Here is a 25,879-nt window from a genome sequence, read left to right as displayed (position 1 = left end):
TAATCATTCATTTATTAGTAAAAATAAGATATATGTAGCTACCATCCCTATATCAATCTGTGCATTTAGAACAGTTTACAAGATGGTAGCAGGATAGGAACACCTTGCATACTTTAGCTAAAAATCAGACATTCCCTGTTCAGTAAGCTACAGGGTAAAGCTGAAGTTCAAATGTCCATAAATCAGATTTCTCTGCTCACAGATATGTGTGTTTTGTTCTCGTTTTGTTTTGTTTTGCTTTTAACTATTAACAGTCTAATTCAGATAAATTCAAAATAAAATCTTAAAATTGTTAAAATTGAAATAAAAATAACAAATTTACTGCATTGTCTTTCTTGAAGCAGATTCTATTCAATATACTGTAGCACTAGAAATAAGGAGAGACATTATACACTCAAAAATAAGAAGAAAACTGGATTTCAGAAAATGTTTCTATCAATATTTTAGCTTTACTTTTATTTTTTTCTGAAAGACAGTTCTCTACTTTAGATAATTCTGACAGTATTCATATGAAATCATTACATGAAATAAATAATATGGGATCGAAACTGTATCTTCCAAAATGTTTCCCTGTACAAATTGATTTAATACTACATTTTCTGATGATAATGAACTTCTGCTAATGGTGATATTAACCTGAAGAATGCTTACATGCATCTTTTGCTGCAGTGTAACATCAATGATTACAGACTTACTAGAAGAAAAAAGACCACCCCAAAGAACTTATTTCTATAGTTACTTATGCGTAGTGTTGCTGGGAGGGCTTTCATCACCCTAAAACAATTTCTGGGAAAGGAAATAAATCTCATACAGAATGATGCAGACTATTCATAATGACATCAAAGGTATCAGAAGAAATGTTATCAGAGAGAACTGAAGGAAGTTCTACAGTGTATCTTCTATATTACATCAGAGCCATTAGGAGAATGAAACTTAGAGTGAAAATTAAGTTTATCAGAAAGATCTGTGGGCAAACTAATTTGAAAAGGCATTTTCTAAAAAGTAGGCCAGAAGAGAAGAAAGATTACTTCTGGCAAAAATGAAACAAATTAAATTATAAGAGCCTTAATGCATTTATTTTAAATTTAATTGCATAACTTAATGTCAAGGTTATTATATGGTTCACAGCTAATACCAAAACAACCTTGGTTTGTAGTTAATTATAAAACGAAATGATTTTCTTTTTTTTTTTTTTTTTTTTTAATATTTCTTTACCGAAGTCTTTTCTTGTACCATTACATTAATAGAAGCATCACATTTCAAAACTACTTTGAGGTCTCTCTCTACTTGATAATAAATTCTAGTGATGTGGTGAAATTGATTTCTTTTGAAAGAAAAGGATGAAATCAGAAACAAAAAATAGAGACAGTATTGTTGATATGAAACCAATGTGTTCTGTAAGAATAAAAATGATCTGAAAGAGCAACTGACCTCATCCACATTATTCTTCACAGAGCCCACAAAACCTATGGGTGTTGTTTCCTACTCAGAACAGTTATAGATTACCAGCTAAGGTCACTGTAGAATTTCCATTACTGCATCCCCTTGGATGTGACATTCTGTGTTTTACCATGTATTAGAAGCTGTGCTTGTGCAGGGAGTGCATGTAAAAAGAATTTAGACGATATCCATACCCTTTTGTTCACTAAAAAGGCAGTCACTTTTATATGAATTTGGCTTAATCTTACAGTCTGGATAGGTTTTTGTTGACTTGCTTTTGGCTTGTTTTTAAGAACTCCATGTCCAAGTGTACAAACACTGGGACACAAAGGACACTTCGGAAAAGCATTGTGCACTTAACTGTGTACCCCTATGATGACACTGGATGTGCAGATACAGTCTGCAAAATCACATAAAAGCACCATCTGCTTTTATTCCTGAAGAAAGAGGTAACATTGGCATAGATAATGAATAACTTTGACACTGCAGTAAACTGCAGTCTAAAATTGAAGGCTTATATCTATACAGTGTATATTAATTTGAGTTGAATAGTTATAAAGCATTAGTGTTCTGCATTTTAAAATCATACACTCACATCTGAAAATCATTCAAACACATCTGAAATGATGAAGATGATAATTTAGAATCTGACCAGTCTCTTTTGTAAGTACCAGAATGTTGATGAGATGCTGTTATTGAAGTACAGAGAAAGAGTTTTAAAATAAAAAGCTTCAGACTTGGTGCATGCAGTCACGTAAACGGCAAAATTCTTTTGTATAAAATTTCTTTCTGTCACATAAAAACAACCTGTTAAAAGAAATTCTATAATTGTTTTTCAGAACTCAGAGTAGCACAAACTTCAGCAATATTAGCAATCAATCAAAGACATCTCCTCTGCAATTACTCCTGATGCATCAAAACAAAACACATCCTGTGCATGCCTCAGAACTATGTAATTGGATCTGTGAAGCTCCCTATGACTTATGAACGGAAAAGTCTACTTCATTCTGTACAGATCCAGACTGAGGCACCTGTTACTGAGTAACACATACATTCACAGGTAATGATTCCTTCTGCGGTGGATGTATAAATAACAAGATTGTGAGAATTAACATTAGAATATAAGGAAAATTCTTACGAGTTTAAAAATAGAAAAACAGAAACTTACCCCAAACTCGTCCCTCCACTGATGTGACGCTTGGTATTTCTCTGCTTCTTTAGCGAGGCGCTGAAGACCAAAGAGAGGACATATATTTTAGTTTTCCCAGACTCCTCACAGTGCTAAGTCTTTCCTTATTAATCGTTTCATAAATACACTTATTTTCTCTATATAATTGTATACATCCATGCTTTTGACATTAATTGAAATTGAAGCATATTTGAATAAGGATGTACTACATGGATTTCCAAAAATTCTGTATATTGCTTACAATTCTAAGCACTGTAACCATGAACTAGGAAGCTTAACATTCCAGCATTATATAAGAAGCTCTAGTTAAGTTGGAAATCCACCAGTACCTTTCTAAAAATACTTTCTCTTTAAACACCTTGGCTTATATGTATAATTTTAATCTACCATACAAACAGAAGTGTTTATTAGAATCTTAAAACATTATTGTGGATGATTATTTTCATACTAAATATCTATATTCAATTATACAAAGTACTGATATCCTCTGTGATAATTAGGGACCCATAAAAGCTTGGTAATTTGAACTAAATGTAGCCTGGTCTGAAGAGCTCAAAGAATGTTTGCCACCGAAGAGTAACTTGCATGCTCCTAGAAGACATTTTTCTAGTTTAATTTAGTTTGAAAGATCAGTTTATATACTTAGCCCCACAGGAAGCAAAAGATGTCAGACAACTGATTCCCTTTCAAACCTATCCTAAAAAGATTATAAACTTTTCAAAAACACTTTTACATGGCTATTTCATAACAACTTCAAATAGAAAAGAATAATGCTTGTTCCCCAGTTCTGCTGTAGGCAGCATCCCCAGTGCCTGCAGCCCTGAAGCAGGCACCTATTCTGGAAGAAAGAAATCATACGAATGCAGTTCACATCAACTCAGTTATTTCCTGATTTTTGAGTAGGTGACTTTGAAAACCATAATACTTTACAGCTCAATAAAACTGTAAGTTTAGGGGTAGTTATGGTCTCTTTTTAACAGAATATCTTTGTTGTATCAACAAGGTAACTAGGCAACCAAATTCTTTACTCTGTAAGAATAAGCACCACATAGACCCAACAACTGTTTTAACATTCATATCAATTCCTACACAAAATGAACTGGTGGTCTAAGTCACCTTTTCAGTTCAGTCAGCTGTCAATTCTTGTTAACAACCAAAAGGAGAGTGACCAGAAAGTTCATGGAATCTCAGATGGCAAAGCTGGTTCTGTCACAATCTCATATGATCCCCAGTGCAGGAGGGCAACCACCTTGTTATCTGACTGCATGAGGACACTCCGTCTCACTCCTCTAACAACAACTAGGTGACAACTTTTATAAAGCAAAATTTAACACGTCTTTATTTATTTATTTAGTTAGTTAGTTAGTTATTTTATTTACAATCATCTTGTAAAGAAATAATTATGCGCTTGGCTTCCAAAAAATAAGTGAACCTGCCTGTGTATTTTACTGCCAATTCAAATGATTTTCGTCACTCCCAACTAACTAGAACTACGTTCTCCAATATCCAAACAGCACATATACAAAAACTGTAATATAACTTGATGCACTACACTGACACACAGTCCAACTCTCCTTTATCCTCAATGGACAAATCCACTACCTCAGATATCTACAGTATTGTCAGTTATCTGGTAATACAATAGACTAATTTTGTATGTTTCATTTCTTTACTCAATATAACAAGTTCTACATCCAAATTTGGTCTGTCCTAGCTTGAGTACAAGCTGATTAAATCATGTTTCACCAGAGAGTAGCAAAGCAAGACATGACACTATGCAGGTCAACAGAGGTAGCTAACTCAACCCTCATTTCTCTGCCTTCTTTCCTACCTTAATGGGAAACTAGCTATGTTCCTTAACTCAAAGACAAAAAAATTAAAAAATAAGTTTAAATCCCATGACCTGAGTGGAAATACAGACTTCTCCAGAGCTAGGCCAGCTTACGATAGGAACAGAGGCAAGCTGATACAGCCTTATGACGTCTTGCTCATCACGTATATGAAGAATCCCTACATGTTATTGTGTAACAGTTTAACTTAACTGCCAGTTACTTCATAAATTTTCTAATAACTCTAGCTGGAGGCAGGGCAGAATGTAGGTAGGCCTAGTCCTTTTTCCCAGCATTGTATCACAGACAGAATTCAAGCCTACCCTACTTGATATCAGTCCTGTATTTTCCCTAAAAAGGTCATCTTTTCAGTCAACAAGTCCCATAAATTCTATCTGATTAATAACCAGTATAATGTCTGTTAGCCAGGACTAAAGAAATCTGTAAATTAAGCATTCATAAGATATCTCAAAGTGGTGACAAATATCGTATTCCTACCTTATATTCCTGAAATAGAATGTTCCTGTGATTCTATAGCTGTGTGAGTTATGTATGTAAAAACAAAGATCAGTATATTACAGTATTCTGATTACCTAGCTCATCTTCAGCAGATAATCAATGCTTATGTGCAAATTACCACAGGGGCACAGATCATATAAGGACATCATTTTCAAAAAGGCAGACTTGTTGTTGTTGTTGCTTGTTTTCCTTTGTGGTTTTGTTTGTTGATTTTATTATTATTATTATTATTATTTTTTATTATTAAAGATAAATATTAGTTAAGATGAAATTTTTCCATTCCAGAAGAAAAGAATCACTCTCTCGAGAAATAGAATTTATAAGAGAAAAAGTTTTATGAAAGTAAGATTATCTCAGAAGTTGTTCATTTCTGTGAAAGGAAAAATTCTATGACTATACATGATTCTAATGACTGAAACATTCACCTTTCCGCAGGGGGAGTGATTTGTTAACAGAAAGAGTAAGAAGTCAAGACTTCTGGGTCAAAAATGCCTAGATGGTGATGCTAACTCAAATTACCTATGCCTTTTTTTTGCAACAAAAAGAGAGACTAATTTTTCATGTCTCTCAAAGTCATGCCTGCTTGCTTTTAAGGTATGCAAATGTCAGGTCTCATATTCCCCATTTTGATGGAGGAGTCTCCGGAGAACACCAGAAGAGAAACACAACTGCATGCTGACATCAGACGTCTCATTTTTCATTCTCGTTACCACAAAGGCTTAATAAAGGAACACCTTCTTTAATGCCATGGCCCACTGCAGTTTCCTATATATTTCTATAGCAAATACTGAAACATGGAAGCAAAAGATATGCAAAACAGACTCTGGAACAAACACGCAAAATAGTTATTCTGCATATTAGGCTTCAGTCATTTCTCACTCTGTATCTTGTATGAATGCTGTGAAGGCAATGACTGTGAAAAGTTTTCTGGCTTTGAATGAAGCTCTCTTTAATATCATAATTTTAAATAGAATTGAATTGATAAGGTTGGCAAAGACCTTCAAGATGATCAAGATAGAAAGGATTACACATCACACATCACTGAAAAGAGGTGAAGGAACAAAACCAAAATGCAACAATATTCTGGTTTACTTCAAGGTATGAAAGCTCTATACGGTCTGCTGGAAAACAAGGATTCTTAGATTATGTTTCAGTGGTACTCAAATCTCTGAAATAATAAACAAGCAAACTGAGAAAGCATACCCAGTGAGACAGAGTTGCAAACACAAATAAAATGCTGTAGCATATATTCCTATGCTTATGGAGGATGTCTGGCAGGGCTGTAACAGTGCTTATATATACGGGAACAAAAGAGCTGACACTAGATTTAGCCATTGTAATTAATGTGATAAATGCTTGGGAGCAATGTGATTAAACAATCATTCCTACATGAAACTGGTATTTCTATTTTATGTTTTTTAATCAGTTAACACTTCTTACTACCTTACTTTTCTCTGAATATCAGTTGTTCAAAGTCCAGTATATTTCAGAATACCTAGATTGTTAATAAGAGAACAATTATTCCTTGAAAGACTAATAAGTACTACTGTTTTTTAAACAAACATTGAAGGAAATGGGGAGCTTCCTTCTCCTAGGACTTCCTTAGATCTTTCAAAGATAATCATTACCTTTAAAGCAAAACAACTTATTGTGAAACATACAAAGATGCAGATAATAAAAAGAATTATTTACTCCATCAGCCTGTGATCTTTCTTTTAACTTTCATAGGAATTACAAAAGATTATAAAAAACTACTCCAAAACTCAGCTGCCTGTCAATCTCAGAAAGGACCATTTTCAAAGGTCCTGTCCCTGGATTCCAAGCATTTTCTTCTATCTCTGATAGACAGCTTTTGGTGCAATGCAGAGAGACCTAAAGAATCTTTATCTGATCTGAAAAGATCAACTCCCTAGGCTTATTCATCTCCCAACCTTTACTTCTATGCATGTCATATCTTTATCTCCTCCTAGCCAGCAAAGAACTCTTTCAGCCAATAGCTTAATTACAATTATATTCAGTAAAACAAATCAATCTTGTTTGCTTCCTATTCTCCTTTAATTATTTTGTCTTAAAAATAACATTTGACTACCCCTTGATATATTAAGTTATTAGAAAATGTGTAAGCTTCAAAATATTAGACATCAGTAGCCTGACACAGCTTTCTAAAGTACTGATGTTTTCAAGGTTAATTTAATAAGAGAGAGGGAGAATACACAATATCAGGCTTAAATAGAACTGCATAGAAACATGCAATTAACTTTAAGCCCTAATTTTTAAAATATGTTCCAAGTACTCAATTCCACTCTTTCATAAACAAGGTAAAATCTACAACAGCAGCATTTAACATAGTTCTCACGTATGTATCTGAAACATAAATACTGTTCTCCTGTAGATGATTACAAATCACACTTCATTTATGAGACAGAAATATGGGAGGAAAGTTGCACACTTTCAGCACCTGAAGGGAGCCTATAAACAGGAGGGGAGTCAAATCTTCAAAAGGGAGGATAATAACAAGACAAGGGAAATGGTTTTAAGATGAATGAGGGAAGATTTAAGTTGGATGTCAGGGGGAAGCTCTTTACTATGAGAGTGATGAGGTGTTGGAACAGATGTTGTGGATGCCCTGTCCCTGGAGGTGTCCAAGACCAGGTTGGATGGGGCCCTGGGAAGCCTCATCTAGTAAAAAATGTGGAGGTCAGTGGCCCTGCCTGTGGCAGGGGAGCTGAATAGTCATGAACCTTGATGTCCCTTCCAACTCAGGCCATTTTATGAAGAACAATTTTCTTTATCCTTAATTCAATTCTACTACCTTTATTTGCATGGAGCAATTTTTTTTTAATTATTTTTTTTAATTATTATTATTTTTCCCCTTTTTGCAAACTTTGGTAATGAACTGGTTGAATATGAATTATTTTATTAATGAGTTTCCCATTCCTATACTGTCTAGAAAAATCACACATTTTGGCCCAGGGAGGACAGGATTTCAACAAAAATTATTTCCAGATTGGAAAGTCAATAGCCCAAAAGTGACCTTGGAAGCAGTAAAGGTAGCAAAGACATTAATACTAGATGAATAACACTTTTATTCACCTTTGTTTCTATACTCAGGAAAGATGGGAGGGATTAATAGGATTGATTTATAACTTTCCCGAATATGTTCGGTAACTGACCTTCCTGACAAGTTACCATTCATATTTACTGTCAGTACAAAATCTGATCTAGGTTTGACAGAGATGCATCTTTAGCTAAGATGGCTCCAACCATAAAATAACGGGTAAGTGCAAATTGTAACACTAAGAAGACATGGAGGAACAGACAAGACAGTAGCATAGCACAAGCAATACATGATGCTCATTTCCTGAAATAATCAACAGACTTGTTATTTAATGCAGTATCCTCTGACAGCTGCCAATGTTTGTTTTGATTTTTTTAATATATATACATTTCCTTTTTGTTTTTAAATTACAATTGCCCAATATTAATACTTAGTGCTTCATCCATGGTGTTACCTTCAAAGCCCGTGTTACCGAAAGGCTGTTAGTTGTGGTACCAATGAAAAGTGTTTCTCTGCCCAAATCGGTATCAAATATTAAGAAACATCAAACTATTTATTGTTTTTGCTTAAAAATGGTGGTTTATACAAGTTATTTTCTAACTGATGCAATGAAGTGTGAAAGGCAATGATGTTTCTTTTCAGTTCTCGACATGCAGCTATCATCCCCACAATATTTACAATATTGACTCTTTAAGGATACAGTACAACTAGATGCTTACTGATTTAATCTGTAGAATAGTCATAATGCATAGAATATAAGAAGTAAATTAGAACATCATTGTTTACAAACTGAGATAATTTCCCTGTAGGTTGACCCTATAGCTGAATGCCCTTTGGTGCTAAAAATAACTAATGTATGAAGAAGCAGCAAAACTGAAACAAAGCATAAGAAATGAAAAAAGATTTTTTGAATGCTTTTATTTTCCGTAGTATTTAAATGCAAGCAAGTATACCAGATAAAATTAAGAGAAGGCAAGAGCAAACTGATTCTTTTAGCATGTGTTTACAGCATAAATAATTTATGTATAATTTAAAGTATTTTTATATCTATGACAGAGAAATAACATATTGAAAAAAATGAGCTCACAGTAATGCAAGTGGTAATTGCATCATATTTTCTAGACTTCACGTGATTAAATGTGAGGTAAGTCATAAAGTGTTTGCATCTATGCAGCATGTAACCAGCTGCATTATGCTTCAGAGTTGTTAGGCTCTAATTTGCTCAAGTAATCCTCCAGCAATTGCTTGGAAACTTAGGAGCTGACAGGATTCATGTAGTGCTTAACAACCTTTTTTTTCTTTTTTCTTTTTTTTTTTTTCTTTTTTTTCTTTTTTTCCCTCTGGAGCATCACAGACAAAATGCATTTATTCAAAACATGGCCGAATTTCCCTTTTCTCTGTCTGAAATTTTAAAGTTATTTTATGGTGACTGACTTCTTTCTAAAGAAGTCTGTTTTCTGCTCATCTCCAGCATGGTTTTATTTCATGTATTTGTACTGCAGTGTCATGGCCTCTCCCTCACTCTAGCATCTGCTGTGCCAAATGATCACAGACCTATCTATGGTCTGTTAATGAGAACATCTGAAGTATGTAAGGTCACAGACAAAGTGTGTTTATATCTGATTTCACACATTCAGCATAAATCTTGTACAATATATTTTCTCCCCAGTGACTGTCTGGAGTCACTTTTGCTTATGTCATAGGAACAAATGAGTCATATTCATAAGAAGAAAGGCCATATGAGAGGTCTGCTGATATTGTAAGCTTTGCCACTTTTTGAACAGATTTCTGATCCAAATCTACACATAATTGAATGCTATCAGCAACTAACAATTTTTTTAAAAGCTGATTTTATACTCTGGATCACAGGTCAAAACAACACCTCCAGTTTTATCTTACATTAACTCCACAGTGAAGGTTAGACCTGCAGTGGCCTTTCAATATCTAAAGGAGGGCTATAAGAAAGAAGTGGACAGACCATGTATCAGGGTCTCTTTTGATAGGATAAGGGAAAATGGGTTCACATTAAGGGAGGGGGAAGATTTAAATTGGATATAAGGAAGAAGTTTCTTTTACAGTAAGGGTGGTAAGAAATATGCAGTTAGTGTCAGTCTTTGATTCTGTCCTGAAAGAAAATCTCAGAGTATCCAGAACTGTGCACTAATGAAAATCATATAAAAGGTACACATCTAAACTTCCAGGAAAGAAGTACAGATGGGTAAGCAGCCAGCTAAGTGTACAGCTGGCCATTGTTGCAGGAGGGATACTGCCACATGTCAGTCTGGAACGTAACCAGTTTCCACTTCAGTTTGGACTCTGTTGTTCATAATCCTAACAGGCACAAAAGTGATACAGAGTGCAAAGAAATACTACATTAGCCATCAGTTGGACAAATGAATAAAGTGCACAAATATTCCTCGAGAGCATCTTTCTGAAATCCAGAGAACAGGACAAAACAAATCCAGTCATGATGAAGGACAGAGGGCCACAAGACTGACCTCCATTACTGGAACACAGGAAATATAAAGCAATTTTAATATGCTGCAGAACATGTGTACAAAGTATTCCCACCCAGATGCTACTTAGCAACAATTAACTAAGGAAAAGTCTACTTTCTCATCAGAAAGTAGAGAAGCAGTACTTTGTTAATTCTATATTTTCCACATTTATGGGAAGAGGGAGGAAAGAGGGAGGTTTGGTTTGCATGCTTTGAATACATTTCTAGGCTATGTGGAATCAGGAGATTTGAGAAGCTGTGCAATATTATGACAGCTTGGTACTGCCAAAATGTTTCAGTAGACAGAAGGCTAAGACAGAGAAATGCAGATAAAGGCATGAGGAAAACTGTCAGAAAAGGAGAGTAAGAAATAGCCTGTCAAATTCACCTTGACATCTAGCAGTGACATTTTGCTAGAGCAGGTTATAGAATCAGTAAAAGACTACTCTTAGCATACAATTTATCCCTCTCATTTCCAGAGGTTTCAAAACCTTAGAGCTTCTAATTACATTTTCACTCTAGTAATTCATATGCCTTAAATGGAAGCTACATTAGTGCTATTTTTTTAAACAAGCTTGAAGGACACATGCTGAAACCATTAGACTGAAATTGCCAACTGCTCTGACAAATCACAGAGTGCACAACACCACCAGCTACAGTTCACTGGCTGCCTTAGGAAACTCTTAGGCTTCACAGCTGAGCTACAAACTTCACAGCCATGATTAGAAGATGACACATGTGCTGAGTTGGCATGCCTTGTTACCCTGCTTCTTCATCTGTAATATATCTACAGTTTTTAACCACAGAGGGAGAAGTCACAACTATCTAAATTTATTTTAAAAATAGCCAAATTAATCCACTCCAGTATGAGAGTACTTAGAGTGCCACCTATGTAATTTTTCTCTAAATTAAAGATGAAAACTAATCAACATAAACACAGTTCAGTTCACAGTTCCTCTGAGATATTGCTACTAGGCTCCTAGTTAGAAACAAAACTAAATAAAAAACCCTCAACTGCTTAAAGCATGCATCTAGCACAACTAAAATCTGAGTACAATTCAAATGAGGACAGAGGCAACTGAGTACACAAGCAGATGAGTAGTTTTAAGGGAAAAATGAGGAAAATGAAAAAATCAAGTAAAGTCATCCTTACTAAATACAAGAACATACTGACAGTCTTCCATCATTTATGCAAGGAAAACACAGATGAAGTCAGTTATGGTTAATCACAGGTTGAAACTGCAGTTGAATTCTGCCTCATTGCTTTGTAACCGAAGCAAAAAGCAGATTTAACAGAATACTGTTGTGTACAAATTCAGAATGAACATAATCAAGACTTTATTCAAATAACTGTTTATCTTCCATTTTATTTATTTATTTATTTATTATTTATTTTACCTATTGTTTTAGTTTTGGAGTGTTCTACTACTTAATGCTATTTATAGACCCAGTGTACACTTTCAAGATGTGTAGTAACTTCTGGACTTACTCAAACATTGTGTGTTGCAAATGGCATATAGATGTAACATTATGATTCTAAAAGAAAATCAGAAAGCTGGCAATGCAGAATGGGAATACTATGGAACAGCTGAAGAGATCAGTCAGCAGTCTCTTTTTTGGCTATGTAATCAGTAACAGCCTTAAATTCTCTCAAAATTGTATAAGTATTGACATTAAAAAGAACAAAATACTATTATTTCAACAAATAAGCGTGAATGGATCTTATCACTACTTCTGTGGAACAGAAGGAAATTATTTTGTTGAAGACATTCATAATCAAAGACAGCATGATAAGATTCAAAGTAATCAATGATTTATAATAAAAACAAGATAGCACTAAAGTCATAGCTAGGATTTACAGAAATAGGATATATGCAGCCTCATTTAAAATAAAATTCAAAACTTAAATGGTGAAACAAATAAGAAAACAAAAATATATTCTACTGGATTCCCAAATGTATAAACTAATATCAGTCTGAATTTGCCTGATTAAGACTGCTTAGAAGAATGAAACTACTTTAAAAAGAACATCAAAAAACAGCTGAATAACAAATATGGCTTTAACAAGGCAAGACAGTGTATTAACAGACTTGCAGTTCAAAGAAAGAACAGAGCAGGTGGCAGGTGATGAATAATCAACTGATCTGTTCTACAGTCAGTGAGTAAAAGCCAAGGAAATGTGTTACTGCTGGCAACAGCAGAAACAAATTGTACGTAAAAACTGCATGCAATTTTAAGGCAATATTTCCCCAATAGAAGTAATTCTAGACAAAATAAAATGTGCTTAAACAGAGACCTGTAGAAAACTCAGGAAGCTGTGGAAAAGAACATGATCTTCTATGGACAAATGACTTTTTATTATTGTTATTATTATCATTATTTATTTATTTATTTATTTTCCTAGACACAATATGTCTTTTATAATGGAGATACTGGAAAGAGGCTAAAACCTCAACTGGTTCTGTATCAAGATTTGTACTGGGGTTCCATCATTGTTGAAAAATAGATCTCCGACTGGAATCTCAAATAGTTTGTGGCACTGAAGGGATGGTAAGAAAATAATGTTTAGCTATAAGATCTATTAATGTATGAATCTTGTGTTGTGAACTTTCCTTCTTCAAATGAACTTGCAAGCAGCCAGACGGGTGCAGCCAGTATGTAATGGAATGAGGTGTTATGAATGGGCCTAAAAATTATTATTTTCCTCTGTGGAAATATCAGAAATGCTGTTAAGAGCAGCTGCTGTGGAGCAAGATATACAGCATTCCTCCATATCCTTAACAATAAAATAAAATAAAAAGAAAAAGAAAAAGAAATTACCACAGTGATTTAAAATTCATCATTTGTAAAGCAAACTGAACAAAGACAAATACATTTAGGACATCTCTAAGATTCCTCAGTCCACCTTTCCCAAGTCCATATAATGCTTTACCTGCTCCTTGTAGCACAGTGAGGCATAATTAACCATGAAGATCCCTTGAACATTCAGAAGTAAAGATCTGAAGATTGACTTTACCCTCACTTTCTAAGAATTTTAATTATGAAAAATTTCAGTACTCTTCTTTTGCTCTTTACCTACATTGTGCTCTTCCATTCCAAATGCACAGGTGTGTTTATTCATCTGTGTTTCTTTCCTTTGCTTCAACTCTATTACATGGCTTCCAGACTCTAACCTGCAGTTACCACATCACTTTCCTTGGTCAAATAATCAAAACTGATCATTCAACAAGTTTTGTCATTAGTGACCTTACAGACTTATTTCAAGTGCTTTTCCTGAACAGATTCTAAAAGTCCATTGCCTAATGGCTTCTTCATTTTTCTTCGCTATCCATAATAGGCAACAAAAGCTGTCCCAATTCAGTAAATTTCATTTCATTTGCTCCATTGCCAGTTAACACAAACTTCTAACAAATTGGTTATTGTACTGGTAGATTCCCCTAATATAAAATATTTTCTGGCAGAGGTGGCCACCCTTGACTTGCTCCAATTTGGGTACCTGAGCAGTAGCCACTGCATCTGTTGCTAAGCCATCTGGAACTGGCTGCAAGCACCTCAACTAAAAACACAGCAACACAGCTTCCGTTCTCTTTCTCTGTACTGCTTCTCTCCCTCTTTCTGTTCTACCTGTACAATTCCCTACCAATATGAATAACCACTTTTTGATTTAACATCCCATAAATCTGTCACCCTTCTGAGAAACTATGGTTTTTTTTCTGCCCAAATAACTACTTTATCTTTTCATCTAATCTTAAATAATAATACAAATAAACAATACATAAGTTGATATAAATAAATAAATCACAATCCAAATCATCTTTATTTCTTTATTACAGTACTTTAAAACTTTCCCATATAGCTCTAAAAACATGTATTGCATTCTCAGCCTCCTTTCTATTGGACACGTTTGAATTCTTCCTTTCATGTGCTGCCATGAAATACTTTTAAAAACAATTCATGCTGTTTATTGATTTAATTCCTCTTCTAGAGAGGTCTATTTACTATTTTCTTACTCTCCAACAGAAAACTTTCAGATTTCAAGGTAATTAACAGCCTAAAAATGAAAAGTAGATGAACAGTGCCTGTTTAAAAAGGTGTTATCTCAGTCTGGTTAGTATCTGTAATATTGTTCCTTGTCCATTGAACATGTAAGAAACTCAGATCTTTTATGCTCCCAATCAGTCCCCTGACATCAAATAATAGCGTCATCATAATATAGCTCAAAGGTTGTAAAGCAACAGTTCCTGGACCTATAAGCATAAGAAGTTTTTAGTGGATGTGAGGAATTCTTACCCAGGTAGGTTCAGACCCACCTACAATATACATATAGTATGTATCCACACAGTTGGCTATTAAAAGACCCAAATTAGTATATTAGCATTTCAGCAAATGTATACATATATATTTTTCAGTGTCACCAAGATCCATAAGAACTTTTCCCCCAGGATGAAATGTTGACCCTACTGAAGTTCATGTGTGGACTTCCATTATCTTCCCTGAGATTTCACTTCTGTTGCCTCAGGCGCTGTGTGTGAGAGAAATCTATAACTGGAGCTATTCTTCTCCTCGATTCAGTGATGATCAATAGTCATGCATTGCCTCAGCCATTAGATCTCTTCAGAATCTCTTGTCATCTCTATATCATATGTCAGATAAAATATTGATTCTTTCTCAGTATTCTTGTGATAATAAAGAAAGTATGACTTTGTTCAGGGACACCATTAGCATGTTAAGTGAGAGCTGGTTCACCTTTCTGCACTGAATAAGAACTTAACAAATTGACTTGCATGTGAAAAATAGTTTTATTCCAGTTCAAAACTCACAACTTAAGTTGCATATTGTCAGGGCTACCTAAGTGCATTAAATCCACTCAGAACCATTCTGAACTTCTGTTAAGAGAATTTCACGTATAAAGGAAAATAAAGCGCAGAGACAAAATAATTTTGACCAAAGTAACACTGCATGTGAGGTGCTCATATGCCCTAAATCCATTGATTTATCCTTTGGTTGAATTCATCAAATTTTCCTCCCAGTTATTTCCTCTCTTTTTGTGATTCTGCACATGACCTATAGTTATGCTTAAAATGTATTTGATTGATGGGACTAGTGAGTAATGATAGTCTATAATGTAAGCACTCAAATCAACATTCAAATAATTGTTTCCGCATGTCAATTTCTTTACAATTAAAAATAAAATAAAAAAGAGAGACTTTTCTAGTGCTACCCCCATAGGTGACACATTTAAGAGCTTCTACAAGCAGTTTGGATTTATCAATGATGACTTCCACCTAAAGGTGTTTAATTAGGATGTCTCACACTTTTCTGTGCATGAAAATCTAATTGCCACCTTCTACCTCAAAGAACGCAATCAAAAAGCATTATCCCATCTCAAAATTGCTTAAGTATTTTCCTCACATCACTTGCACTTCTGGTGTTATTTCTTTTTTTTTTTTCTTTTTTTTTTTCTTTTTTTTCTTTTCCAGTCTTCCACACTTTTCTACTGTAAAGAAAATATATTGAACTATACCAACAAGTTTAGCAACCCCAATAAGTATGTTTTCTTTTTCTCCAGCTAGACATACTTACAGAACATCAAAATCTGAATCAAACTGAAAACAGCAGGAAAACAAAACAAAACAAAACAAACAACAACAACAAAAAAACAAGCATCAAAGCTAAGACATAATTGTAAAAAAACAAAAAACAGAGTTAAACCAGATAGATGTGTCAACAATGTCATAGTGAAAGCTTATCTGTGTAGCTAAAAGCAAAAGATGGCTGTACTTTGGCAGACAGGAGACTTGAAATAGCTAACTTAGACCACAATTGACCTGAGCTGCACTGAAGAAAGCCCCATAGATCCTGCCTGGGAAGAGTTTCTTCTACATTTCTGTTAATCTGGCATGATGCATTGCAGAGATACTATTCAGATGTCAACATGAATCTTAAATAAGGAAACGTGCTGAAATCTGACAGAGCTGGGCAGACTGTTAAAAGTTTGGAATCTTTGTGAAATCTACAGAATGCTCCTTTTAAGGCATATGTGTGTGTGTGTACATGTATTTAATATTGTTCAGCTTAGAAACACTAAAGGATAAATTAATTTCTGCAAGCAGAAAGGCAAGTTCTTCAGGACTGTGTCCTGTTATTCTCTTGCTCAAGACCAGCTTCTACATCTAGATATGCTTATTGCATTAGTATGGATTGAAAATGAAGCTTAATCTTTTGCAGAACTGTAATGCTATACTGGGATTGGAAAGCACCGTGAAAATAGTAGAGTGGCAAAGTCTTTGGATGCAGCAAATGAGAATTAGCCCAAGTGCAGCAGCAGCAGATGCAGAAATGAAGGAAATAAGCTACTTCCATTTGGAATGCCCCAGAGAGGCAGTGATCTCCAGCAAGAGATGCCCTTGCCTCTAGTGCTAACCCTTAAATGAGGTCTGGGAAGTGGTGGATTCTGCCTCCACCTCTTCCAGACACTCAGGTGCATCACTTGACCCTAAGCTCCCCTGGGATGGCTGTGTCTTCCCACCAGGTGCTCAAGCATTGCTTCAGGTCGCCATTTAGTATTTCCAGTATAATCACATAATGTTTTTTGATTCATCATAAATCAACATTCCCACAAATAACTATAAAACAAATTAACTTGCATTTGAAATAGTAGTTTCAAGCAAAAATAAACTCTAACTTAAAGGTTCTATTAAATTATGTTACATCTAAGTATAATTTTAAATTGAATTATTTACCTACATCATATGGTCAGGTGGTTGTAACAAATTTATACTTGGGGCATAAAGAATTCTGAACTGAGAAAATGACCTACAGTTTGGCAACATGAAGAACCTGGTGATAAGTGACAACCTCTACCACTCTATCATATGCTTATACCACTACCTGAAAATTTGGTTTATGAAAGAACATTCCTTGAAAGCTGAGCTGTTCAGTAAGGTTAATGAAGAGGTGAAAAAAAAAGTTTATTTGATTTAATAAATTAAAATGATACTTTGCATAAGGAAAGGAAAGGACAGTTAAGGCTAGGAAAGGAAAGGACAGGAAAGAGTAGGAAAGGAAAGGGAATTCTAAGAAATATCAAGGAAGCTGGCTTCTTTTCCTTCTTGCTTTACTATTTTTCACCTTGAAACTAGAAATATTAGCAGTTGCAGACAGATGACATATCAGCATAACAAATAAGAAATGGTATGAAAATGTACCAGCCTGGATACACACCTATGGCATCCAGGCATCCAACCTCCCAAATACACAAAAGGTGAGAAAAAAAAAAAGAAAAAAAAAAAGGAACTCAACCAATTTTGCCTTCTCGTAATTTCATAATTTTTGTAATTATAATTCAAAGAGAAGCTGGGAAGCACTGACGCAAATCATAGAATAGGAAAGGATTAGAATTTGTATGCAACAGTAAAATACAATTTTATTAGCCTTCCCATACAACCTCATATTTGACACTGCTCAAAGTGTAGGGATTTTCAAAATCCAGATGTCTGAAGATTTTTTTCTCAATTTCTAAGGAGTCAAAAATCTTGATGTAGCTATAAGAAGGCATTATAAAACTTTGACAACCTTAGCTACAAATGGTTACAGTCAGCTCACTTTACAACACTCTGACCATCACTCTAATCTGTAATAGTAGACTGTGGACTACACATAATATTGCCTATACTAGAAAATCACAATAGAAAATGACATACTGCTCTTAGAAGCAAATTGTGATCTTTTCAAGGTTTTCTAATTTGAAATCACTGGAATTAATTACAGTAGGCAACAAAAGTCTTTACATCAGTTAAAGGAAAGTGTTGGTTTTGTTTATTCAGTTATTTAATTTAATTTGTTTCCTAAACTTTCTAGTCAATCTGGAACAGTAAATATTTGTAAACACTCATTTTGCCTATAATTAAATGTTTCACAGCATGAAAAATTAAAACAAAACTTGTTAAAGTGAATGTTTTCCTGGGATCTCAGTTTCAAAATAATTAATTTTATTTCAGTGCATAGACATCCCTTCAGACAAATAATCTCATCTATCTCATGAACACCTAGAAAGGACTTTACACTGCACAGACATATGCATTTGTTTTTCTTTCTTAACCAATTATACTTACAGTGGATAGAGAGCAAAATAGTAAATCTTTGAATCTTTAATTTAAATTTTAGTATTATTTCCCATCTTAGCATAAATTTAGTCATTTCCAAAACAAGATATTGTTTATATTGGATTAGGAGGTCATATTTGTTAATAATACTTGAAATGTTTTCAAAGATTGTTTCAAAGCACATGTGATTGCGTCAGAGAAATATTCCATTTTAAGCAAGCAAGCTGACAGAATTGTTTTAAATAGGATCTACACAACACTTCCAAAATCTGTTCACTCTTAACACAGATTTTGGTTTCTTTGCTTTTCTTGCTCATGAGAATAGCACTGATTGGTTGATATCATGAATCCTAAGCAAATTATGTTACTGATGCAAAACCTCAGTAAATAGCATGCAGGAGGAAGGAAGGTAAATCAAAAACCCTATAGCAATAAGATGGTTGTGTCTCAGCTGCTTCTAATACCTGCTCCTGATCCAGGTAAATTCTAAAATCAGTGGGATTTATTAAATCTATACTTCAGCTACAGATAACTGAATCCTTGACCAACCGTTTTATTTACCAGAAGTCTGAGCTGTTGCAGAATAACAAAGAGAGGATGAAGTGCAACTTCTGTTGCCCAGAGGAAGCTTTGCGTGTTAACTTCTCCCACTACCTGGAAACACAGGGGATAAGCCGAGATTCCCTGTCCCCTGAATGCTGGATCTTTTAAGAGACTCAACTGAGAAAGACTGCAACAGAAGAGAAGCCCAGAAATTCAGCTACTGCAGAACCATTCCTCCAGCTATGTAAAAATGGACAAAGGAAAAAACAAATAAAGTTTGTTCTTTTCTACAGGCATACTGTCTCCTAGGAAGGAGAAGGATACTCCCTTGCTTGAGACAAAGCAGTCAAAATTATAGCCTGAAAATAAGATATTCTCAAATAGGGTAATCTTATTGATGTTCAGTGTGAAATACTAAATTACTCTTTCAGGTAGAAATCCACATCATCTAAAATTTTAATGTAAAGAACAAACTGTGTGGAAACTTCAATACAAAATCTAATTTATACTGCTTCTCCCTTGTCAACAGCAATATTATTCTCTAGTTTAGGGCTCTATCATCTCTAGGCATATAAGGATTTCAAGATGGTCACAGATTCAACAAATTTTCCGCGTTCATGTGTACACAGTGATGTTTCTATCTCAGATGATATATGTGTGCTAACAAAGCTAGGTCTGAGAGACTAGCAGTTCTCCAAAATACCCAGATTTGGCATTTAAAACTAGCATTATGGTCACCTTACAAACAAGTAAATACTTCTATAAATATGCAAAGCATTCCTTACCAGTGTATGTTAGCAAACAGATCTGTGCAGTAAAGAATCCTATTATTTGCTTCCACAGCAAGTGCGCTCAATCTCATTATCCGTCATGGAACCCATTGCTGTGTACATATGACAGAATACACTGCAGAATTGGAGTGTAGCAATACAAGACAAACTTTTTATGCAGATGAAGCCTTTGCATACCAGAACATAACAGAAATCCCTAAAGAATAAGAATTCAAACAGTATCATAGCACATCCAGAATTGTAGTTTAGATAATAGCCCAAACAGAGCTGAATTGATTTTCTCCAGTTGTTTAAATCTCATTACATATGCCCTATTTAATTTCCTCTCCATTTGAATTGATATGAAACATAAAAAATTCTGTAAATAATTTAGTGCGAAAGGCATACATGCTAATTAAAAGCTAAAACTTGAAACTTAAATATATTACAAACATTTCTTTTCCTTTAAGAAACAGATAACTTATTCTTTTTGTTGTTGTTGTTGTTTTTTCTTTTCTTTTCTTTCTTTTTTTTTTTTTTTTTNTTTTTTTTTTTTTTTTTCTTTTCAATTTTGATTCAATTTTGAAGCTATCTTTTCTGTTGTTTTGAAGAGGCACAGAGTTCTAGTAGTGCTTACAAAGCCTTCAGGTTTCATTTACTTTGATTTTATGCTACTAGTAAGGATTTGGGTTTTTTAATGTTGTTTAAATTATAATGAAATTAACAGAACTTAAATGTTGTATTCTTAATCATGCAGAGGTGGTTATTTTCCATAATTACAAATTAATATAAGTCATAATCATTATTAATTGTTCTCTCAAATTATACCTTGAGCACTTAAATGCCACCCTTCTAGACATTGCTGAGGTCAGATTTGCTGGCAGATGTTTGTGGTAGGGGTGGAGGGGGCAGGAGAAAGAGAGTGCATTAATGCAGCAGCACATCCACATGCCTCAGACACATAGAAGTCAATAATTGAAAATCCTCTCCTTTAACCCATAAATTGCACTGCTGAATATTTCACTTTTATGCCCAGTAGATCTTGAAACTGATATATGTACAGCAAAAGCTGAAGCTTTTTCTTGGTCTTCAACAATTTTCAAGTAAAGATCTTCTGGAAAACATAATACATCTAAGTATCATCCAGTTAGAGTCTTACATTCATGTCCATTTTCAAAATTATAAGAAGTATCCAACTGAGTTACATCTGGACCTTGAATAATGTGATCTTATGTTAATCTGACTGAAACAACACAATCTTCAATTCTGTTTCCCATTTTTCTTTTTTTTTCTTCAAAGCTTCCTTTTTATCCCTCAGTAGACCTGTTTGCAAATTCACATTAAAACAAATACTATTCATATTCTTATTCTGTGTCACATATGGAGATATTCAAGTAATCAGTATACAGTTTCAAACATTTTCAATTATATTTCTACTCTTTGTATTTCTGTTCTTTAATTGCTCAGTCATTAAATGTATTAATGAAAATCGGTTTTTGAAATAGGAAAAATGAGTCCTAGTTTCTGGTAAAATAAAAACGTGAATATTATTTCGAAGAAACAAGGAGATGCTTAGGTAACATTATTCAAAATATCATTATTCTTACTTAGCTTTCTTATTACAGACAGTAACCTTGGTGACAAAATCTCTCCTTGAACCCATAATAGTCTATTATCCAAACTATTTTCTGACTCATTCTCTCATATGTATACACAGAAATTCATGCCTATAATCATCTAACTTAGGAATCCAAATTGTATAGAACATGGCAACACCATGACTTTATATTGTCAATTTCAGCCTTAGATCAGAAATGTGAGAGGAGACACCTACCATTTTTTATTTAGAGAAAGGTTGCTTTGTAGTTTAATTAAAGCAGTTTGTGACAGTTCAGAAGACAAGAATTTGCTTCTCCTGCAAGGTCTGACAGCACTCTCAGCTTGAATGTGATAATGCAACTAACATAAGAAATTGTGTGATATTAAACCTTAGCCCCCAGCTTTGTAAAATTCAGTCTTTAATAGCCTTATTTTTCCTTTATATCCACCAGTTTATTGCATAGAAAAACATGATTACCATCTAAGCAACAGACTTTTAACTAAAAGTTTGAAGATACATAGATGTACAATGGCTTCTCTGAAAGTAATGCGTCCTATTTAATGATGTTGGCCCACAACAAGTAAATGAGATGTTGGTGAGATGGCAGTAGAGGCAGAACCATTGATATTAATTGACACCTGCTAAATATTTGTGGAAACCAAACAGAGGATATGAGCATAGTGAGGCAATGAGTGGTGCATTTCAGCAGTGGTCACATGGTCTCTTCTCCTGGGTAATTCAGGACAGGACTAGAGGGAGTGGTCTCAAGTCATGCCATGGGAGATTCAGGTTGGACATCAGGAAATACTTCCCGGAGGGAGCTGTCAGGCACTGGAATGGGCTTGACAAGGAGGCAGTGGGAAAGCTTAGTGGGAAATATTGGTGATAAGTGGATAGTTGGACGGGATTATCATGGATGCCTTTTCCAACCTTGGCTATTCTATGGTTCTATGATTCTGTAACTCTATGATAGCAACACAGTGAGCTACTTAAACTGGTGCAGATTTTTATGAGTGTGGCATGCAGGCTCTTGTCTATTATTGGAAAAAAGAAAAAACAATGGTGGTGAATATGCTGAAAAACAGTGTTTCATAGCTGGGAATTTATCAATCAAAATAGTGCTATTGTGTTCTTTGTGTCTGCAGTAGTTTCCAAGGAAATAAATAGGAGGCATTAATTTCAAAGTAACCTTATGTACCATCAATTGTGTGCGTGTGTGTATATATATATAAGTATTTAAATATACTTATAAGGAATACCTACAGTAAGCTAAGTATCATGCATAAACACCAAGATAATTATTTTCATGTAATAGCCTTCTGTACTACAGATTATAAGCAAGGAATCTGTATCAGTTCAGTAGGAATTCAGGCATAATCCTAGAGGGTCAGAATTTTTTCAACAAGTTTTTGTGTGTGCGTCTTGGCTTAGGTGGTTTGTTGTATTTGTTGTTTTTTATCTTTTTTTTTTTTTTTAATTTACAAACAACATCTTTTTTTCTAAATGTTGAACTTTAAATAAAAGTTTATCAGTTTTGTCAAGAAATGATTCCTCAGATACTTAAAAGAAGAATTGGTTCACATAAGAATTATAGAAAGAAAACTGAAAAAAGATAAAAACAGAAGGAAAGGGAAGAAGAAAAAAGAAGGGGAGGAGAAGAAAAATAAAATGGGTGGGGGTGGGAGAAGGAATAGAAAAAGAAAAAAAGGAAAGTAAATACAATGTAAGATGAAGTTAGTGTGGATCAAGCTTATCCTCTAGATCAAAGAAAACAAGAACTCAAATTCCAGTACTTAAAATCTCTATTAAGAGGCAAACCCTAAAGTTTTCCTAAGATTCACTATGCACAAACAAACAAACAAACAAACAAAAAAGTGCTAAGTATATGTATAATAACAAGACTTAGGTCTGAAAGTCTAAAAATGATTTTGTGTTTTGGTCACGCTAAATAATGCAAAGTATTTTACAGATTCTTGTATCACATCCTTCAGCATAATGTAGTCAAAAGCAGTTTCTTCCCTATGGCATGTATTACAGAAAAAAAAAAAAACAAAAAAACAAAAAACAAAAAAAAAAAACATATATTAAACATGAAGAGATGTTTTTCACTGGTTTCTATGCAAAGAGTGTGTTTGCCTAGCATGTTAATCCCTCCAGGTGTGGCTAAGAATGTTGTAAGGATACACTCTGGTGGCAATAGTGTCAGTTACTCTCAACTATCCAAAACCGATGCTGCAAATTAACTATCATACAGAATACACAAATAATTGCATTCCCTTCCCTTTGTCCTTTGTCTTCTCCTCCAGCTAGTTGACATACAGAAACTCTGGGAAAAGAAACAAACAAACAGCTTTTCTTCTATCTCTGTTTTCAAAACATTTTATTTCTTTATTTATTTTCCCCAAATTCTGTGATTTCCCATATTAGGTCAGTGCTCACTTTGAACTTGCTGACTGCTAAGGGATGATGCTTGCAGTCTTACTTTCTTTCCAGAAACAACAAATGGAAATAATGCTACACATCAATCCTTTTTGGCATTATCTATCCCCACAAGTCAGATAACTAAAGATCTTTGTCTCCTGTCCTCTTTCAAGAGTCAGTCTGAGAGTCATACCAAGTTCTTAAACACCTGGCAAACCCTAGTGAAGTATGAAAGGTGGAGGTATCACCAGAGCTAAATTTTATTGCATCACTAACACACTTTGTCATGGCACAGACAGTGAATGAGTGTTTGACTCTACTCATTCCTTTGCCTTCCACACTTCTTTCAAGAAAATAATTGGTAGCAAGTTGTCAGCCTGCTATGCACTGCAATACTAGCCAGTCCTAAACTGTCAGCACAAGAAAGCAAAGAGTCTATCTTCCTTACTCTTTGCCCCTACATAGCTTCACAAGCACTAGGAATTAGGCTTGCTTTAAATGCCAGACAGCACACAGACACACATGGCTGTCAGTAGAAATATATTCAAACGCTGCTGTTTTTTTGCACAAGGTTCTCTTTTCTTAACAAGCATGGATGGAGAAAGGAGATGGATTTAAAGCGAGATTAAGTTCTAATAAATACACTATAATTGATTACAAATTATGTTTTGTTGTTGTTGTTGTTTATGATATAATGAATCTCCATCTCCTCCTCTGTACGGTTTGTTGGTAGGAAAGCATTCAGTGAAAATGAAAACGAGAGATGGAAGCTGCTCAACAATGCTGAAGGCATGCTCTCTTGCTTCTTTTTATTCGGTGAAAGCTGTCAAAAATCCACATTCTCTGAGGTACTTGAATTTAGCATAGGGGCTTGTCGATTATTTATCACAGAGAGCTCTGTCAGACTAGGATTAAGATGTCCTAAAATTCCCAAGAGGACAATTCATCATAACACAATATAGCGTGTGAATAATAGACATCCACAAAAGCCTCTGCTGACATGATGGCAGTGAATGATAGGTGAATTGAGGTCACAGAGTTGATGTGAAGACATTGGACATTATATATTGAGGCTGTCAGTCAAGCCATTAGAAAAGGCAAAGTACATGAATATGAAATAGTAAATAGACTGGCTTTCGTTTCCTTATTCCTCTCAGCTTGAAGCAGATAGGTATTAGAGCTAATGAACACATGTTCTGTGTGCCTGTGTACTGTTTACAGTGGCTATTACTGCTCCCAGTCAAAGACAATATTCTTTAAGAGTTCCAGTTATGGATTAGTAAGGCCAAGTGTGAGCTTCTATTTTGCTAGTGCTAATATCTTTTATTTTCACTCCCAAGATACATATGAGGAGACAACAGAAGAAATCACTGCTCATATCAAGACCGTGTATATTACCTGCTCCCACCTTATTTCAAAATCGCTTCACTCTGTGCTTCCCTTCTCCATTTCAGTTGTGTTTTTATGGTGTTTTTTTTGTGTTTTTTTTTTTTTTTTTTCCCCAGTAACAACATTCTTTATCCTACTTGCTCTATAGTACCAACAAAGACTGAAGAAAATACTGCAAATAATACATACAAATAGTTGGTAGGATGTGTCTGCTGCACCGTCCCTGCCACCTTGCTTCATCCAGTAATGCACTTTGCTGACATTTTCTTTGGTATTAATATACTTACAGATATATCTAGTGCATTAAAAAATAAAAATGAATTTAAAAACACAAAAATATTTCTGACAGATTTCTCAGAATGTGTCTTTCCTTCAAAATGTTACTATATCAACTCACTGTCAAGACCTTGTGTCTTCCATATTACCGCAAATTCAACATAATTCAGTACTAATCAAAACAGGCCTCAGCTTTGGCTTTTACAGCTGTCTTCCATTCAAATATTCCTTTATATCTGTCTT

The 25,879-nt window shown here is 34.5% G+C and overlaps 1 protein-coding gene across 11 annotated transcripts in view; it reads right to left on the bottom strand.

Annotated features, from left to right (window-relative positions):
* Positions 1 to 25,879, bottom strand: part of CACNA2D1 (calcium voltage-gated channel auxiliary subunit alpha2delta 1) — a 325,793-nt gene that overhangs the window by 146,026 nt on the left and 153,888 nt on the right. For all 11 annotated transcript variants that reach the window (XR_001558717.2, XR_001558733.2, XM_015879412.2 and 8 more), the window contains exon 4: positions 2,609 to 2,668. Coding sequence is in view for 9 of the 11 variants with exons in the window: in XM_015879412.2 (XP_015734898.1) it covers positions 2,609 to 2,668 (60 nt within the window). In the remaining 2 variants the exon portion in view is untranslated. The remainder of the gene's footprint in view (positions 1 to 2,608; positions 2,669 to 25,879) is intronic.

This window comes from Coturnix japonica, chromosome 1 (assembly GCF_001577835.2).
Source record: "Coturnix japonica isolate 7356 chromosome 1, Coturnix japonica 2.1, whole genome shotgun sequence".
NCBI classification, from domain to species: domain Eukaryota; kingdom Metazoa; phylum Chordata; class Aves; order Galliformes; family Phasianidae; genus Coturnix; species Coturnix japonica.
This window is presented reverse-complemented; position numbering and strand designations above follow the sequence as displayed.